The sequence below is a fragment of the Neomonachus schauinslandi genome, chromosome 11 (assembly GCF_002201575.2).
Source record: "Neomonachus schauinslandi chromosome 11, ASM220157v2, whole genome shotgun sequence".
NCBI classification, from domain to species: Eukaryota; Metazoa; Chordata; class Mammalia; order Carnivora; family Phocidae; genus Neomonachus; species Neomonachus schauinslandi.
The window spans coordinates 38,943,274-38,962,295 of NC_058413.1; the positions used below are offsets into that span (position 1 = coordinate 38,943,274).

At 49.0% G+C, this 19,022-nt stretch overlaps 1 protein-coding gene across 1 annotated transcript; it reads right to left on the reverse strand.

The window, feature by feature from the left end:
- Positions 1-496: 496 nt before the first annotated feature.
- TMEM86A (transmembrane protein 86A) lies at positions 497-4,869 on the reverse strand. Its single transcript, XM_021685840.2, has 3 exons — positions 4,759-4,869; positions 2,371-2,635; positions 497-2,009 (listed from the first exon to the last, which is right to left on the reverse strand). Exons 1-3 carry the CDS (start codon positions 4,777-4,779, stop codon positions 1,573-1,575), a joined length of 723 nt encoding a protein of 240 aa, XP_021541515.1. The 5' UTR covers positions 4,780-4,869; the 3' UTR covers positions 497-1,572.
- Positions 4,870-19,022: the final 14,153 nt, after the last annotated feature.

Genomic DNA, 19,022 nt, shown 5'->3' on the forward strand with positions numbered 1-19,022 from the left:
GGAGTGACTCCACTCCATTGTTTCGCCAGGGCTTCCCATCTAAAGTACAAATCAACCAATCTAATCTCCCTCCTCCCTGCTGTTTAACTGAGCCCACAGGCCAAGGAGAGAGGAGAGGCTTGATGGGAATCTGGATCATTTTGGAGCAGGCAGCAGGTCCGGGAGGAGGTGGGCAGCAGCAGAGGACACTGGGTAACTAAGACTTACCAAAGGTGGCCAGGCACCCGTGCGCAGGGGAATGTATCAAGGAGAAACTTGGATGGTGGTAAATACTACCCATCCCCCTTCCTCCTGAACTACATCCTCGCCCATACACGTGACCGGGGAAGTGAGACCCACTCCAACCAGCACCGTGTCACCAGAGCCAGGGAGCCAGCCTGGCGCCAAGATGCACTGGCCAGGACTGTGACCCAGGCTGTAAGGACATCCAGGGCCCCTGGCACCATGTCCCGCCCCCTCCTCTCCAGGACAGCCACATGCCCCACAGGCAGACAAGCAAGACAGTCAATGGTCCTTGGTTTTTATTTTTTTTTCACATGAGCAGCAAAGGATGGAGTTGTCCCATCCTTGCTCCTTTTGCATTGAATATGCCTTAGGTCTTATGACCCTAGAATGTCATTGGAGCCCCCTCCTCTGGCTCCCAGTGCAGAAGGGGCAGAGAGGAAAGCACTGATGGAGGCAGGGTGGGGTCCCAGCTCTCTAAGCCAGGCTCAGCACCCCCTCAGCAACTCCCTGAGGCCCTCTCCCTATAAGACTTAGACAGCAGGACAGAGACAGATGGCAGAGTCAGACATAGACTGGGAGACAGACCACACACACACACGGATTCACATGCACAGACACACATACAGGCTGGCCCCTTCCTTTGGCATGGTTCACCCTAGCCCTGGGGATAGGGTCTAAGGGTGGTGGTGGTGGGCCTGCACTCTGGGCTAGCCTCTGAGAGAGATGGGACCAACCTGAATCCTTGGTAACGCAAGCTCCCAGGCCAATGAAGTCCCCAGTCTCACCTACCCGGACAGACACCCCTTCACCTTCCCACCAACACTTAGAAATTGAGATTGTTCAAGTAACAAGGATAGATGAAGGAAAGGGAGACTCCATTCTCATCCAATCTTCCCAACTAGGGGCCTGCAAAAGGGGCTTCAAGCCCTGGGCTTGGGTCATCTCAGCTCAGATTTCTCCTCTCTTCCCTCAGCTCTGTGCAGATCAGAAAGAGTGGGAGTGGGTGAGTCAGACTTTTCTATCTAGAAGAAGTGGGCGGGGGTGACAAGACTCTGAGCACCATCACCCTCCAGAGGGGTTTTGACAGTCCCGATGGGGTAAGAGGTGGGGAGATGTCTAATTTCAGCTCCAGCAAGGAGAATCAGGCTGGCTCTTTTTAGCTCTCAGAATTGTTCCGGACCACTAGCTTTGCTAGAGAGATCCCTTTCCTGCTCACCCCCTCAAACTTGTACATTTCCTGGGTGGTATCTGCTGCCCCAGGTTAGGCCTACAGCCATCCTGACCCAGTCCTTGCAGGTCCTGGACCCCTGCCCCGGGAGGAGAGAGGGGTAACTAGCCTCTGGCCTCTCAGTTAGCCTTGCTCAGTCTGTAGTCTTCCAGTGGCTCCCGGCTCTCAACAGCTGATAGGGCGACAAGCATCTGGGCAGCATAGTAGGTGGACATGATGAGTGCCCGTGAGTAGGGCACGGGGAAGCAGAACTTGTTGAGGGCGATGGTCAGGTCTGAGATGATAAAGAGCAGCGCGCCGCTGCCTGCCGCCAGCTCAGTCCAGCGCCAGGCTGCCTCGACCAGCCGTAGTCCTGCCATAGCCCGCCAGCCCATGAAGCCGATGAGGGCCACGTAGACCCCCACCAGACAAGTGAAGACACCTGAGAGGCACGGGTAGAGAAGAGCGTAACACAGGCCCGACAGCACGGCCATCACCAGACCTGTCCGCAGAGCCAATGGCCGCATGCCAAAGGCCGAGGCGTAGAGCATGTGGGTCACAGCAAACATCAGCAGACCTAGGAGTGAGAGGGGATGAGGGGATGCTGAGGGCAGGTTCGGGGACTAATGAGTAACAGGGTTGGGGTAGGAGGGGAGTGCTTCGGAAAACCCAGGAGCTTTGTCTGGGGAGTATCAGGAGTGGGAAGAAATCCACAGAGGTAAAGATACACCCTCCCTTCCCCTGAGAAACTCTAGAACTGATCACCAGATCATCTGCAAGGTAATCCTCCAACAAGGGCCCCACAGTCTTTGGCCTCAGAAACCCTCAGATTCCCCATATTCTTGTTCAAAAGCTCCCTCTCCCAAATCCTTGGCCACCTAAGACCCTCTGGCACCCAGCCCCAGGATTCCGCCCAGATAGCTACTGGGGCAACTGACCGTGCACAAAGTAACCCTGGTCCTGCCAGATGAGGAAGGCATCACCTAGAGCGGAGAAGACGAGCCCCGCCAAGATGCGGGTGGCACTGGGATGGGCCAGCAGGAATCCTAGGCCATGGGCCAGAAGGAAGAGCCAGAGGCAGAAGATGGGCAGGCACTTTATGAGGGCGCTGACCCACGATGGGCTGGACAAGGGCAGCCAGAGCACAAAATACACGCAGGTGGCCTTGAAGAAGGGCACCAGCTTGGGTCCCTCACTCTTCACCTGGAGGACACAGGACAAGGGAAGCACTCAGCACTTGGAGCTCAGAAGCACACAGAGGTGTTCCGAGCCAGCACCCTCAACCCAGACATATACCACCCCAGAGCCAGACCCACCTCCCAAGTAGGGAGAACTGACACACAGAAAGCCAGTCTGGCCTGCCGCAACCAGCCAGCAGAGTATGAACATTCCCATCATCACCCTGAGGCTTAACTGATTAGGCAGGGGAAGGGCTCCACTGTTCCTGCTGCCCGTGGGCATTCTTGGCCCAAAGCAGGACCGGAATAGTCACTCGCTGGGCAGAAAACAGATCTTGGGATAAAGTCCCCTCCTGCAGGCAATATTTCTCCCTTTCTGGCTCCTCCCTGTCCCTCCCCAAAACCCCTTTAACCCCTCTCTGCCAGCATCAACCACCAGCTGTCTGGAATGAAGCGGAGTCAGCAGGAAACCACAGAGACGCCACAACTGGCCAACTCGTGATCCTCCACAGTGGGGCCAGGGCACAGGCTTAGGGCCCTGGCAACACCCGGTGAGTGCCAGGAATGTGTGAGGGTGGGCCCTCAGCCCCCACAGGCTCTCTCCTTGGCCAGTCTGCTCTTCAGCCTTTGTTCCAGCTGCCCTGAAAGGTACCAGCCTCAAGGTACCGTCAAGAGCAAGGAGAGGAGATAGGGATGCTGGCTAGAGAACCATTTCAGGGATTGGGGAGTTGAAGGGGCGGGGTGTCTCTTGGTCAGTCTCATTTCCCAGAGAACAAGAGCAATTCAAAAGCTCATCAAAAAGAGAGGAAGGAAGCAGGGGAGGGGTTCTCTTTCCAGCTTTTGATCTGAAGCCAGCAGACTGGCTGGGAGGAGATGTGGAACTGAGAGGGGGAAGTTAGAGCAGCTGACTCAGCCTCAGCCAGATTAGGAGGGAGGGCAGCTAAAGCAAGGTGTGTCCAAGGCCACTTCAGGTACTCTCCAAGCCGAGGGAGGGGGCTACTGCAGATATTCTGAATCTGTGATCCCCTGAAGCTCCTTTTTTTGGGCTTCAAGGTACAGGGTCTCTGTGGGTGATCCAGAACTGCTGAGGTTCCCTGTATACACACACTCTGCCCAAAATGATTGTGACTCTGGCTGGGTGAGCTGTCCAGCACAAGGCTCTGGGAACACACGGATTCCCAGACTGCCGGTTACCTGAGGACTGATCAGACTGTGATGAAGGAGGTTGGGAAGAGGCAGATGGGTAGGTCCAGGGTCCAAGCCTGCCCTTGCTCTGCCAGGGGTGAGAGCAGGGAGAAAAGATGACTAAGTCCCTTCTTATGGAGATCTGCCCCATCCAGGCTCGTCAGGGTAGGGGCATGGGTAGAGGAGGAGACTGGAGGAGATGAACAACCCCACAGTCCCCAGTTCTACCCAGCAACCACCTGCCAGTCCTTGGAAGCATCAACCTCTGCTCCATACCCCTCCCCCAGCCCCATATTTCCTATAAGGAGAAACAGGCCGTAGTAGTAGTAGCTGGTGAGACTTTGACAGTCATAGAGAATCCAACACTAGAAGAGGAAGGGTGGGGAAGAGACAAAGGTTCGAGCTGAGAAAGTCTGAATAGGGAGAGATGTCAAGAGAGAATGACCCCTCTTCTTCCAGCGCATTACCAACGCTGCTTGGACTTAGGGGCGTCCCCTCCCGCACCCCAGGCTTGTTTATAGGATGAGGGACGCCAGGAAACAAGTTTGGGCCAGGATTCCCAGGAGGTCCCAGTCACCTTGCTGCCCTTCTCCGCCCTCTCCCACGCCTCCCTGTGGTCTGCCTACGCAGAACCTGGCGGCCAGCTGCTGTCCCCTCTCTCTCCCCGGCAGCCACCCCGCCGACCCCCGTCAGACACACAGACATCAACAAAGTCACGCTTCCGAGTCACGTGCCCACTGTCTTCCTCCCTCCCGCGGGCGGGCAGGGGCCGCGTGGAGGAGGGGCGCCACGGGTCCGTCCTGCGGGGGCACTTGACAGCGCCCGCCTCCCGCCCGGGGACGCCGACCGCCGCGGGATCCCTGCCCTTCCTCGGCCCCCGACGGCCTGGCCTGCCGCAGCCCAGTCCCCAGGCCGGTGGGCTCCGGCCGCGCCGGACACTGGCTCGCTCGCTCGCTCACTCACCACAGTGACCGGGGACACCATGGCGGCAGCGGCGGCGGCAGCGGCTGACACTCCGCTCTGGGCTGCAGCGGCCAGGACGTGCCCGCGGCCAGGTGAGCAGGCGAAGACAAAGCCTAGGGTGACGGACAATACCTCCCGCTCGCCGGGCGCTCCGATTCCTGTCTGCGATCCCCGCCACGTCACAGCACACAGCGCCAATGAGAGGGCTGGAGGCGGGGAGGCGGGGCGTTCGAGGCCCCGCCCCTCCGGGAACCCGGGCCAGCGCACCCCGGACGGAACGTGACTGTGACCCCGGAGTGAGGACCGAGCTTGGGCTGAGAGTCAAACACATTCCTGTCGTGGGCACACGGCTACACACATCTCATAACCCGGGGATAAAAAGCTGATTCCCTTCAGCCTTTAAACACGCAGTTCACACGGACACAGTTACGGTTAGACTCACAACCTTCATTGTGCACAAACACACATCCAAATGGACACACAATGGTCAGCGTACATACCACCTTCAACATGAAAAGAGACACATCAATAGGTCCACAGCAGCCCGTAGACTCATCGTCCCCACGTATATACAAACATATACAGAATCACAGTTACCCTCAGGCATCACACAAGTACGGAGACCCAAAACCAGCAGCCGCAGGTCGACACACATCCTTCGACATAAAAAGAGACACGGAGACAAGCCCGCAGCAGCTTACAGACCACAAATACTTCATTGCTCTTAGGCACATGCCTCTCATAGCTCAGAGACAACTAACTGTAGCATAAGAACACATCAGGAATGACAGGCAGACCTGAGCATACTTAAGGACCCACACAAGGGGGAACTAACTTTGCCAAAATCCGGTTTAGGCAGCTTGGATGTCGAGATTACAGAGACTAAAGGGACACAGGCACATTTGGAACCGGGCCTCATCAGAATCATGGGAATTAAATGGGTGGACTGGTAAGAGGTCAAATGCATTGCGATCTCTGTCCAGTTTTGCCAGGTCCACATTGGGTGACTGGGTGAATCACCTGCCCTCTCTGGCTTTGATTTCCTCATATATAAAATAAGCACAAATCTCTAAATTTCCTCCCAAGCCCACATGTTGTGTAGGATGGGGAAGGAGCAGGCTGCTGGTGTTAGGAAAGTCCAGGAGGCTTCCTGGAGACCGAGATTTCAGATACTTCTTAAAGGATGGCCTGTGGTCTTTGATCTGCAGTAGGAGGGAAGGAGCTGTGTGTCAGGCTTTGGGAACTGGGGTTGGAGGGGATAACCAGCCCTAATTAGCCCTAATTATCAACCAACAATGAATTTTAAACATCCTGGGGTGACACTAAGGCCCTGTTGCTGCACCCCAATCTGGTGCTGGGCCAGAAGAAGCCTACAGCTTGCCTTCTGTGAGCCCTTCCCACAATAGGCCTCTTTCTTTTTTCTTTTGGGACCCGCCCAGCTTTCCCCAAAGCCTGTGCGGACCTGACACTCACTTGGAGTGGGGAGCAGCCCTCTCTTGGTAATAGAATTGACAAGCAGAGATTCAGAGTCAGGGGCAATAGGGTGAGAATCAAGACTTGGGATTGGGGGTCACCCACAGCCTTCTCCCATCCCCTCCAAGCTCCTTCTGCACTGAGCCCCAGTGGGCAGTGAATTCTGCCTGTTCTGCTCTCTTCCTAGGCAGGGACTGTAGGCAGACCTACCTTACCAGAATGGGAGACTACAGTTGTTCCCCGGAGGGCTTGGTGCCACACATACACACACACACACGCACACGCATGCACACACACACGTGCACGCACACAGACACGCGCACGCGCACACACACACACCTACCTTCCTACAGTGTCCTGCCCAGAAAAAAGCCTGGATTGAGAGTTAGAACTACTGTACTTGGTGTTAACCTGTCCTTCTCTGGGACTTACTAGCTCTTTTAACTAGGGGCTTCACTCCATCTTTGGAGCCTGGGTTTCCTCATCAGAAAATGGAGAAATGGGGCTAGGAGACATGTGCAAACGTGTCCTTTTTCCAGCCAAATCCTTTAATGTCACCTAAGGAATAGTTCTCGGAGCATGGCCAAGTCAGGGCATTTTTCATTTCTCTGGACGTTAGGCCAGAGATAAAATTGAGAGGATGGGACTATAAAAGTGGTTTTCAACAAGCGAGGCCTATCAAAATTTCTTGGGAAGCTTTTTAAAAACGTAGATACCCTTGCCCCATCCCAGACCTATGAAATAAGTGGCACAGATTTTAATAAGCTGGGCTACACAAATATCCAAATAGAGAAAGCATGAGACGTAGAATTTTCATCTACAGGGCCCGAATCAATGTTTGATTCCTCAACAGGCAATAATCATAGACATAGGTCACCTGCAAAGCAGAGGCATCTCCCCCCAGTGCTGGTTGTTCTCTGCCCTCTCACTACCCAGCTCCATTCCCAGCCCTTCTTTCCCCTGCCCCTGGAGGCTGACCTCTATGGCTATAACCTGGGCTCACTTGCCCTCTGGCTCCTGATTGCATTTGGCTAACAAGAGTCAGAGGCAGATCTGAAGGTGGAAGGAGGGCATGATTGGGGATTCTCCCACCCCCACCTGCACCACCAGCTTGCTGGGCTGAGCTCAAGTTCTGGCAGTGGCTGTGCTCCTCCATGGCCACAGCTCTAGGCTCCCACCCTGGACCTCAGGCCCAGAGAGGGCGACTTCTTCTTCCTGTCGTTAATCTTCAGGTAGGTGCCTCTTCAGTCCCGGCTGGTTTCTTTAACCCGCCCACATCTCTGCCAAGAGTCATGACATTCTCTTCTGTTAAATTCTTGAGGATGCCAGAGCCCTGACTGCTACGGTCACCAACAAAGCAGAGGTACTGCCCCCTTCCCAAAAAGAAAGAGCTTATGTCATTTCATGTCTATGGATAAGATTTCTTGTTTGTTTCAAAAATTTTATTTTACTGTTTAGTGCTTTTATGTTGAATTACGTATTGCAGGGAGCAGAAAGGGAGATAGGGCTGCCTGAAATCAGGCATTCCTTCCTCTCTGTACCCAAAATGACCTGTTAGCATGGCCTTTTCCTCATAGCTTTGTAATTCTTTTCTTTACTTGTCTGTCTCCCTGATAAGAATGTGAGTCCATTCATTCATTCATTCATCCAGCAAATGTTTACTGTGCACCAACTATGTGCTATCTACCATGTTAGATGTGGGGATTTAAACATGGCAGTAAGAGATAGGCTCTGTCTTCATGGGGCACACAGTTCAGTTCAGGCAGGCAAGGAAACAATTATCATGAGTGCAGCAATTGAAATAATTGAGATATAAACTTATGTTTCTGGTGACATCAGAAGGACGTCAGAATCGTTCGTTATGCGTGGAGGAGTTGAGGAAGCTGGGGCTAACTCCAAAAGGATGAGGTGGTCTTTACTGAGTAAACACCAGTGGAAATAATGTTCTGGGCAGAGGGAATTGTGTGTGCCCATAGGAGCACAAGAGACACGCTGAATTCAGGGAAATGCCTGCAGTACTGGCATGAGCTGGAAAGTGAAAAGAGTGAACCTGTAGAAGTAAGCATGATCCAGGTCAGAGGGGATCTGAATGTTCTGGCTAAGGAGTTTGGACTTGATCTATCGATGACAGTAAGCTATTATTCCCTAGCTTCTCTGATTGTTCCCAGATCTCATGCGCCAGATACACGTATAATGTGTAAAATGATGATCAACCATCATTCTGGGCTAGCCTCACTTTCTCCAATGGCGCTTCATCTAACCCAGTAGCTCCTCCATCTCTGACCCCCGTGGTTTTGCCACAGGATGCTTTGTTCTCATCCGGTTTGCTCCATTTGGCATTGCAATCCAGCTCTAAATTGTTTACCTTATTCTTGTGAGATCAGAAAAGATCGGGCGCGTTCAGGGTGGTATGGCCGTAGACAATTGCTTACCTTGTTCCTGACCCATTGCTGGATCCCAGCTAATTTCTCCATGTTTGTTCCAGGCCCCCAGAACACTTTTAAACAACTCTCAGAGCTACCCCACCATATCCCATCCCACCCCTGCCCCACCTGTAAATCTGGGGAGGAAAATCAGACATTAGTGAAGAGGTATTCAAGAGGGTGTGGCAAGTTCAGATATTCTGATAATAAGGTGGGGAAGTTGGTGAGTTCTTAGGAGCAAGCTGAATGTGTGTCAGCCAAACTGAGGTGTTTGGGAGGACCTGGACACAAATCTGGGGCTCAGGACCAGGAGAGTGAAGACAGGGATATAGATTTGGAATTCATAGCCATACTGAGGCTATGGTGGATGAAATTAACCAGGGAAAGGTCTTGAGGGAATAGAGAAGAGGGGCCAGACCCCTGGGGGATATGATATTTAAGAGGGAGAAAAAAAAGGAGAACCGGGAAGGAAACACACAGATAAATAGATATATCTGGCTGTATCCAAATATACCCAGGGTGAAGTACACTCACAAGGAAAGAGACAGACACACCCAGAGAAGTATATGCTTACACAGATGATCTGCAGTCTCTGTGCTTGGTTGCCTCCTTCTAGAACAGATGACAGATGGTGGTTCTGCTTCCCCATTATAGTAGGTCAGAAGCTTTGAAGACAGAGGACAATGACCCATCTCCATTCCTGACTGTGTGCTCCATCAGCTCATGGTCTGGGTGAGGTTCAACTCCCCCAACCCCAGCCCAGGACATTCCTACAGGTCCCTCTCTGCTTACAGGAGTCAGCCTAGGAATACGAAATCTGAGTATTACCCATCCTCTGAAGACATCCATTCCAGAATGCCTCTGTCATGCTGGAGCCCACGTGGGCCTGGCAGGTGAGCCCTGGAGTGCCTGACGTAGCCTGTGATACAAGGTCTGCTCCTGGAGCCTTTAGGAAAGAGACAAAGATTTTAGCAGAACTCTTTCCAGACACTCAGGGCTAAATTTTAATGCTCTCTTGAGATAGTATGTGGGTCAGTGTCCCTAAGGACATTCTAGGCTCTTTGGTTGACTTCTGGGCTTGTAGCCAGACACACCTGGGTTTTTACTCCTCTTCCCTTTCCTTTGTCTACTGACAGGGGCATCAGGGGGCCTTGAGACCCAAGTGGATTTCTCTGACTAGAAAACTACTAAACCAAGGGTCTCCTAATGGGGTTCAATACCAGAGATGCCCCAGGCGGGATCCCTGATTTCAATGCGCTGTGTGGGAGTAGATGACCTCTAATGCCCAAGCTTTTAGAGTCCCTGGCTCTGTGAAGTCCAAGTGTTTGAGTCAGTCATCATGTGGGGGTCACTCAGGTTCAGCTGTCTCACCAACCTCGGGCCCACTCCATCTTCCCTTTTCATCCAAACCCAAACTCTTTGGGTTGTGCTTTTGAGTTGTTCCTTCCTCAGTGCTGGGATGTTAATATGAGGAAGTAGAAACAAGAAAGGAAAACTATCTGGGGTTTGGGCAAAAGGATGGTTTTGGAGGGGAAAAAAACAAACAAACAAACAAACCCTAGATGATCCCACTCATCAAGGACCCTGCATGACTAATTATCTCCTTAACAACACCAGTGCCTGAAGATCAGTCTTGGGGTAACAGGCCAGAGCCCACACCCTCCTGTCTCTTCCTCTGAAAGACCCCATCTTTGGCCCCTGCCAAGGCCCTTCTTCTAGTTGTCTCACTCAGATACGACCATTCATTCGTGTAGCGGGTACTTATTAACCACTTGTAATGGGCCAGGCTGTATCTGGGACACAGATATGAAGCAAACACACCTTCCCTGTCCTCATGGAGCCCACAGTCTAGTGGGAATGGCCAACGCAACGACCATGGCCTCAGCTTCCCACCTCCGTCCTGTCTCCTCTCCTCAGATCTCCCAAGACCAGAAAATTAGGCAGGGACCATGAGAACTGGCTGGACCTTCTCCAGGACATTCCTCCCTGATGGGACAGTGAAGCTGAGGCGCCTTTGCAGGGGCCAGGAGAATTATACGTGTCACCTCAGTCCTGTCCAAACCCTTCCCTATTCTAGCTTGGCTTCCTGCCTCCCATCCGGAGAAGAGAGGGCTTTGGGAGCATGATGTGCTCAAATATTACAATAGGGTTTAAACTGCAAAAGAGAAAGAGCTAGAATTGTGACCATACCCCTCGCCCGGCCCCCAGCTGTAATGGCTGCCCGCTTAGCCAGGCTCAGAAGGGGAGGGATGCTGAGCAGTTCTCCCATCCCTGAAAAAATGGCCCCTTCTTCTTCGTTACCACCACACACACACACACACACACACACACACACACACACACACACTCCGCAATAATATCCAAAACTCCACTGTGCCGAGAAGTGTTATGAGTGATCTCTACTTGCTGCAGGATGAGTCAAGGAAACAGGCTCACGCTACAGAAAGAAGATTGCATTAAAATCAGCGGTACCGCATTTTAGGATTTCCAGAACAAGTCTAATTTAAGAAAAAAGGACAGTGAACAGGGGTTGCCAATTTTTTTTTAAGGATTTTATTTGAGAGAGAGAGAGAGAGAACACGAGCAGGGGGAAGGGCAGAGGGAGAGGGAGAAGCAGACTCCCCGCTGAGCAGCGCCCCTCTCTTCCCCACCCTCCCCCACCCCCGTGGGATCATGACCTGAGCCGAAGGCAGTCGATTAACCGACTGAGCCACCCAGGCGCCCCGCCAATTTTTTATTTTGCCACATAAAGACTAAAAAAGGGAAAGCAATCAACTACCATCACCGTCACTTTGTAAAGGTAAAAAAACATTTTTAACCCTAAAAACGAAAAAAGGTCTCAGAATTGAGGCCAATCCTGTAAATAGACTGGAACCTAGCACAGAGTTGGATGACCTTGATTTTTCCCATTTCTTCTAGGCCAGCAGCAGGCATGGGGCCCTGTGAAGAACGAGACACGCAGAGAGCGCGCTGGTTCTCACAGGCCCGCGGCTCCAGGTTAGAGTCCCAGCACCACCACTTTCTCTTGGGTGCAGGATTGAATCTTTCCGAGTCTCAGTTCCCTTTGTGGGGTAGTTCCCTCAGGGAGTTTTTGGTGGGAGTTTCATGAGAAAAGTACGGAAGGCGCCTACACATAAATGCGCCGATGCTGAACTAAGCGCTCCGTAGAGAATGCTCACCTTCCTCTCGGAGTGGGCGTTTGTCTGCCTGGAATGAGTTAGGCACGGTCTCTTCTGCAGACGAGTGGGACTTAACCTTCACAAACTTCCAAGTGCATCAGAGTTCCTTGGGAAGCTTGTTGAACCTCCAGCTGACCGAACTTCACCCAGGAGTTCTGCCTCAGTCGCTTTAGGGTGGGGCTCTGGCATCTGTGTTTTAACAAGCTCCCCCACAAAGGATTCGTATGCATGCTGAAGTTTGAGAACCTTTGTACTGGATACAAGCATACAAATCAGTAACTAGCCACAGGGACTTGTGATGAAAAGGGCACCAAAGAAAGGGTAGCCGAAGGGTAACCAGATGTCTGGAGAGGCTTCTCAGGACTGGGGGCATCAGACAGCTTGAAGAGCAGACCAGGTTTACCAGGCAGAGCAGTGTGGACGTGTGGAAAGACATCAAAGTGGGACAGAGTGTGAGTAGGTATGTCCGGAGCATAGGGTGCCAGGGCAAGTGGTGGGACATGAAGCGGGAGGTGGTTTGCTTTGGACACTGGATTGCAGTGGGCCCGCATGGCTAAGGAGTCAGACTGATGACCAAATGAAACAAGACGAAACCAGAGAGGCAGACAAACCATAAGAGACTCCTAATCATAGGAAACAAACTGAGGGTTGCTGGAGGGGAGGGGGGTGGAAGGATGGGGTAACTGGGTGCTGGACATTAAGGAGGGCATGTATTGTAATGAGCACTGGATATTATATGTAAGACTGATGAATCACAGACCTGTACCCCTGAAACAAATAATACATTATATGTTAATTAATTGAATTTAAATTATATATATTCAATTATAATATTCAATTAATATATAGTATTAATATATTAATTGAATAATTCAATTATATGTGTGTGTGTATATAAATATAGATATATAAATATATATAAATATATAATCATTCAGTTGGAAGAGATCTAAAAAAAAAAACTGATGACTAAGTCCATGGGGAGCCAGGAAGATTTGCAGATGGGGCGAACAAACAAATTTTCACTGTCGAAAGCTCATTTTTGACGGCAACTGATTTGGAGAGTGGGATGGCACAGTCAGTACTGGGGGCAAGGAGAACAATTAGGAAGCTGTTGCAGTCATCCAGGAGGAAGCTGGGAAAGATTCGATCTGGAGGAATGGCAGCAGAGGGTGGAGAGATGATTTTTCTGTAGTTCTTTCCTGCCCACTTGTAAAAATTATCTCCCTATGACTTTCTGGACTTGATTATGTAACTTTACTGATAAAGGTCACCTAGCTTGTTTGTCGGAAGCACCACAACCACTGCCTTTGCTATCTGTCCTTTTGGTGGCTATATCCATTAGCTCTTTCCTAGATGTCATTTCAATTTATAATCGTGTGCATAACTAATTGGATTTGATTATCTTCCCCCCAGTTGGATTAGAAGCCCCATAAGAGATGAGCCCATGCCGGTTTCTGGTCATTTCATCACCAGTATTTAAAGCAGAGTCGGGCACATAGTAGGTTCTCCTGACGACTTGCTGAATAAGCAAGTGACTGTCTGAGTCTACCTGCCATTCAGCCTGCAAGGGCCCCCAGGGAGGGAGGAGAACCAGAAATGGCAAGGAGGGAGAAGCGGAAGGACTGGATATTGTGGCCAGAGGGAAAAAGCCCACTGGTAACGGGGCACTTGTCGACAAGAATGGAGAAGATGGTACAGTAAAGTAGTGGTTCTCAAACAGTGTTCCTGCAGGACCTCAGTGGTTCCTTAATGTTCTGTGAGCTGGCCTGAAAGTGGCTTTGTACCACTAAAATAAAATAAACCTAGGCTTGTTCTCAATTTTAGTTTTCTCCATCTTCGTTATTTCATGTATTTTTCTTAAATTTTAATTCCTGCTATTATCCATACAAAGGCCTCCTGTATTGTGGCACATTACGTAACATATGGTTCAGTTAAAAATTAATACATTGATACTTTAGAAAGCCCACAAATAACAAGCTGACGGTCTGTTTGAAAATACCTGGGGAAGGGGCACCAGGGTGGCTCAGTTGGTTGAGTATCCAACTCTTGCTTTGGGCTCAGGTCGTGATCTCAGGGTTATGAGATCGAGCTTCTGCCCCAACCCCCACATCGGGCTCCATGCTCAGTACGGAGTCTCCTTGGGATTCTCTCTCTCTCTGCCCCACCCCCCCACACACACACTGTCTCTCAAAAAAAAAAAAAAAACTTAAGAAAGAAAATAGCTGAGGAAGAGGGTTGCAGATGGAAAGATGTGTTTTGAGGTGGTTGGGGCAGGGAGACCCCAAAGGAAAGGACACCTTAGGACTGTGTTGTAGGGGCGCCCAAATATAATGTTGGCCCAGGAATGATGCTTCTGACCAGAGAAGTGTCCATTCTTTTGGTGACCACATTGTCCCAACTGCTTGGACTGAGCTTATAGTTAACTAAATCCAAAATTTTTTCCTCCATCCCCTGACTTTGCAATTTTTTAGATCAAATTCAGGGATTGGCACTTTTCCTATTACGTTTAATCTTTGTTAGATTCCTGCCCATGAAAGCTTTGTGGATTTAGATTCTGGCAATAAGTTCCATAGGTCCTGTCCATCCCCTCTGCTATGGGCTGGATTGTGCCCCTCTCCAAATTCATATACTGAAGCCCTAACCCTCAGTGTGATGAGGCCTTTGGGAGGTAATTAGGGTTAGGTGAGGTCATGAGGGTAAGGCTCTCGTGATGGGATTAGTGCCTTCATAAGAAGAGACACCAGAGAGCTTGCTCTCTCTCTCTCTCTCTCTCTCTTTCTATGTTGAGGACACACCTGGAAGACAACAGTCTGCAAGCCAGGAAGAGGGTACTCACCAGAACCCAACCATACTGGCACCCTGATCTCAGACTTCCAGCCTCCAGAACTGTGAAAAAAGAAATGTCTATTGTTTAAGTGACCCAACCTATGATATTTAGTTATAGCAACTTAAGCTAAATGAAGACACCCTCTTCATCCAAGTATTTCATTACTCCATTGTCCTCAACTGTCACCTTTTTTATCATCTAGTTGCATCACCAGGTTACATGGTTACTCAACTTCCAGATGCCCTTGCTCTTGCTTCACAAGCTGCCCTAGGTCCCACCTGGCCTCTGTCTGCTGCCCGCCCCCCCCCGCCAACAAAATTGAATGCACCCTACTCTGGGTCCCTCCGTCTTCCATAAATCAAGTTATGAAAGGCAGAGAGAGACACTATCATTTAGCAAATCAAATAAAAACATAGGCTTTGAGGTCAGAATGTTGGGGTTCATGTTCTAATTCTACCATCTGTTAACTACCTGACCTTAGGCAAGTAATACAACCCACCGGTGCCTCAGCTCATCTGTAAAACGAGGTGATTACATAAGTTAATGTCTCTATACTACTTGGAACAGTGTCTATTACATAACAAGGACTCAACGATGAATACTCTGTCTCACGTACAGTGCCGAGTGCTTCATATGTTACATCTTATGTAATCCTTAGATCAACCCTGTGAAGTAGGAATTACCATCTCCTTTTACAGATAAGTGGCACCCCTCGTCACTCTATCATTTACCCTATTTTATTGTCTTCACAACACCTACTACCATCCCCGTGTAACATTATATATTAGTTTTCCTGTTTATTGTCTGTCTTTCCAACAACCTTCCACATCTGCTAGAAGGAAAGCTCTTAGAGATAAGGGACTTTGTTTTGTTCACCACATAATTCTATGCCTGGAAAGCTCTCAGTAAATATTTTTAAATAAACATGTGATTGAATGAATGAATGAACCAATGAATGAATGAATGAAAATAAGGAGCTCAGGTACAGAGAGGCAAAGTTGCTAGGCTAAGATCACACAGCAAGTAACTGGTAGAGCCCGGATTTGATATCGGGTCTAGAGGGTTCTAAAAATCCATACTTTCTCTACTGTTGCTTCCCAGAACAGCAGAAATGAGCACAGTTGGAGGAGGAAGCTGGGGGAAGGGGGTTAGATAGCATTCAGCTCCTTAAGCCAGAGCTTCCCCTCTCTCCTCCCAGTGGTAAAGTCACACAGCACACCCACATCCAAGGTGACTTCTGGACCTGCAAGCCTGCTCCACCTTGCAGGTGTGACTGGAATGTATGGGAACCGTACAGGATCTCACAAAGTAGAGAGAGAAAATGGCAAGCTATAGGAATGGCCCCCGTCTAGGTGTCCAGAGGCCGAGGCTCCAGTCCAGGCTTAGCAAGTCAACTCACCACTGTTTGTCATTTGTGCCGATGGCATGATTTTATTGACACAAATAAGGAAACAAACTCATAAAAAGGGAAACCTACTTTAGGACCAATTAATTGTCAGAAAGGCTGCCTTCGTGTTAATTGTGCCTAAATTTTAAAATGCTGCATTTGGCAGGAATTCTCCAAAATTTAAGTGGAAAACATTATGCTTAACGGTCAACTAATTCAGCTCCCCTGAGTACACTTGGGAGTGCATTTTTTGGAAGAAACATAAAATAATCTTTTCTGATAATTATACCAAAGCACGGGTCTAGTAAAAAAAAAAAAAAAGTATTTTATGGTTAAAGTAACTGGTTGGTAATATTTTCACTCAACATGTTGGATATTCTCTTTTAAACTTTATATGCACAATAGTGGTTTTCAGCACTTGTGTTGAACTTTAGTTTCTTCCCCTGCAAAATGGGGTTGATAATTCCTACCTCACACATAGGTTGAGAAATTCACATAGAATAACATCTGTTGAACACTTGGAAGGGAACATGATACACAGTAAGCTTTCAACAAATGGTACTTATATTAGTTATCTATTTCTGCTTAATTATCCCTAAACTTAGCAGCTTAAAAAAATAGACATTCATTATCTCACAGTTTCTAGGGATCAGAAATCCAGAAGTGGCTTTAGCAGAGGTAAGTCTGGGTCAGGGTCTCTCCTGAGGTTCTAGGCAAGATGTCAGCTGGTGGCCTGAGACAACAGTCACCACAAGACTCAAATGGAGCTGAAGAATCTGCTTCCAACCTCTCACCCAAGTTGCTGACAAGCTTCAGTTCTTAGCTGGACAGAGGCTTCCTCGTCTTGCCACATGGGCCCCTCCATAGGGCTGCTCACAACATAGAAGTTTGCTTCCCCAGAGTGACAGATCCAAGAAAGAGAGGGAGAGTGGACACCCCAGAGGGAAGCCTAACTCATTTATAACCTAATCTCAGAAGCAACATAGCTTCACTTCTGTCATATGCTGCCCCCCGCCCCCGCAGGACAATGTGGAAGGAAACTACACAAGGGTGTGAATATCAGGAGGCAAAAGTCATGAGAGCCAAAGTGGACACTGGCTACTTACCGTATTTATTATTACTATTATTTCTTCGTCTGGCTAAAATTCAGTTTCCTGGACCCACCTCTAGAGCTTCCCATTTAGTAGCACTGAAGTAGCCTCAAAAAGCCAGATAATTTTGATACTGGTAGTCTGCAGACAGTGATGAATTCTCCAGTAGAGAGACTTAAGCGCACGTTCAGAGTGTCAACAAATAAGGGAAGCAGAAACATGAGAAAAGAATTTCATGTTTGGTATTTAAAAGATCAAAGTCATCACAGTGAGAATATTCAGAACTTTGCTGGACTTCCATACCTTTTTATTTCTTAATCACATATGTGGTAGGAGGTGGAGTCCACGTTTTTCAATGTTTAGGGCCCTGTCTGGAGTACACTTTTTGAGAACCATTGTTCCCATTCTAAATTCTATCTCCTGGACTTAAACTTCTCTTTGTTTCCCTCCCTTAGCACTGCCCTTACTTCAGGCCCCTCTGCCTTTCTTTTTGGCTACTGTTAATCTTCTAGCTTGAGTGGCTAAGCTGACCACAAGCTCTTTGTGAAATTTAAAAAGTGATGTGCAAGACTTGAAGTAAATTGTAATTGAAGTAGAGTACCAAGGTGAAAAGAGGTTTCAGGCCCCACCCTGTACTGGCCTTGTTCACCTTCAGTTTGTATGAATGTTTTCTTACCCTCCAGCTGCCCAAGAAGGAGCCAGTGGGCGGGGTTCACCCACAGCAGCTCCCTGAGTTCTGAGATGGTGAGCATTTCCCCAGCTCACACCAAAGGAGGCCAGGCCAGGCATCCTGAAAACCAAAGGTTTTTTCCAGGCAGCTTGCTACTGCCTTGATGATTCACTCCAACCTCAGGGGCTGGACATATTTCTTTTCCCATCTTACTTTTTGGATACTTTTCCTTCTACTTCTTGGTCTGACTTTGATATTCTTTGTTTTTTCAAACTTTTTTATTTTAAATTTCTAAGGTAATACCTGTTTGTGGTTAAAATAATAATAATAATAATAATAATAATAATAATAATAATAATAATAAAAAGTAAAACCTGCAGAGTACACAGTAAGTTTCCTTCCCATCCTGGACCCCCTGCCTCCCTCCCCAAGGAGAACCACTGTGGATGGTTTCTTGGATATCCTCTCAAACATGTTCAATGAATATATAAATAGGTCCCATCCAACAAGATGGTCTGCATCTTGTTTTATTCCCCTGGTAAAATATCCTGGAACTCTTTCCTCATCCACATGCATACACCATTCACCAGCAGACCTACAGCATTCATTAAATGGCTGCCCAGCATTCTGTTACCTGGACATGTTATCGCTCGTTAGTCAGGTCCCTTTGGGTGGATATTTAGGCCGTTTGTTGGTTTTGGTTTTGGTTAGTACAAAAATGAACATCTTCACATGAGCAAATCTGGTTTGAAAAATCCCTAAGAGTTAAATCATTGGTTAAAGGCAGCATGCATTTTTAGTTTTGATTATTAATCCAAAGACGACGCACCAGTCTCCTCACACTGTCCTCACACTTTCACAACACTGAGTGTTATTAATCCTTCTACTGATATTTTTATTTTTGCCAATGTGAGAGGTGGAAAATATTTTATATTAGGTTTATTCATTTAATTATGAATAGGGATTGAGCCTCTTTTCATGTTTATTAGTCATGTGTAAGCTGTTGTTCTTTTTCTGTGAGCTGTCTGTTACTCCTTTTTTTTTTTTTTAAAGATTTTATTTGTTTGACAGAGAGAGATAGTGAGAGCAGGAACACAAGCAGGGGGAGTGGGAGAGGGAGAAGCAGGCTTCCCGCTGAGCAGGGAGCCGATGCGGGGCTCGATGCGGGGCTCGATGCGGGGCTCGATGCGGGGCTCGATGCGGGGCTCGAT

Bases quoted from the DNA above. Each gene is read 5' to 3' on its own strand.
- TMEM86A (XM_021685840.2), bottom strand. From the start codon at position 4,779: ATGGTGTCCCCGGTCACTGTG. The intron at 2,636-4,758 runs GTGAGTGAGCGA...TGTGTCCTCCAG, and splicing joins TGGTGTCCCCGGTCACTGTG to GTGAAGAGTGAGGGACCCAA. The intron at 2,010-2,370 runs GTCAGTTGCCCC...TCTCACTCCTAG, and splicing joins CCAGGGTTACTTTGTGCACG to GTCTGCTGATGTTTGCTGTG.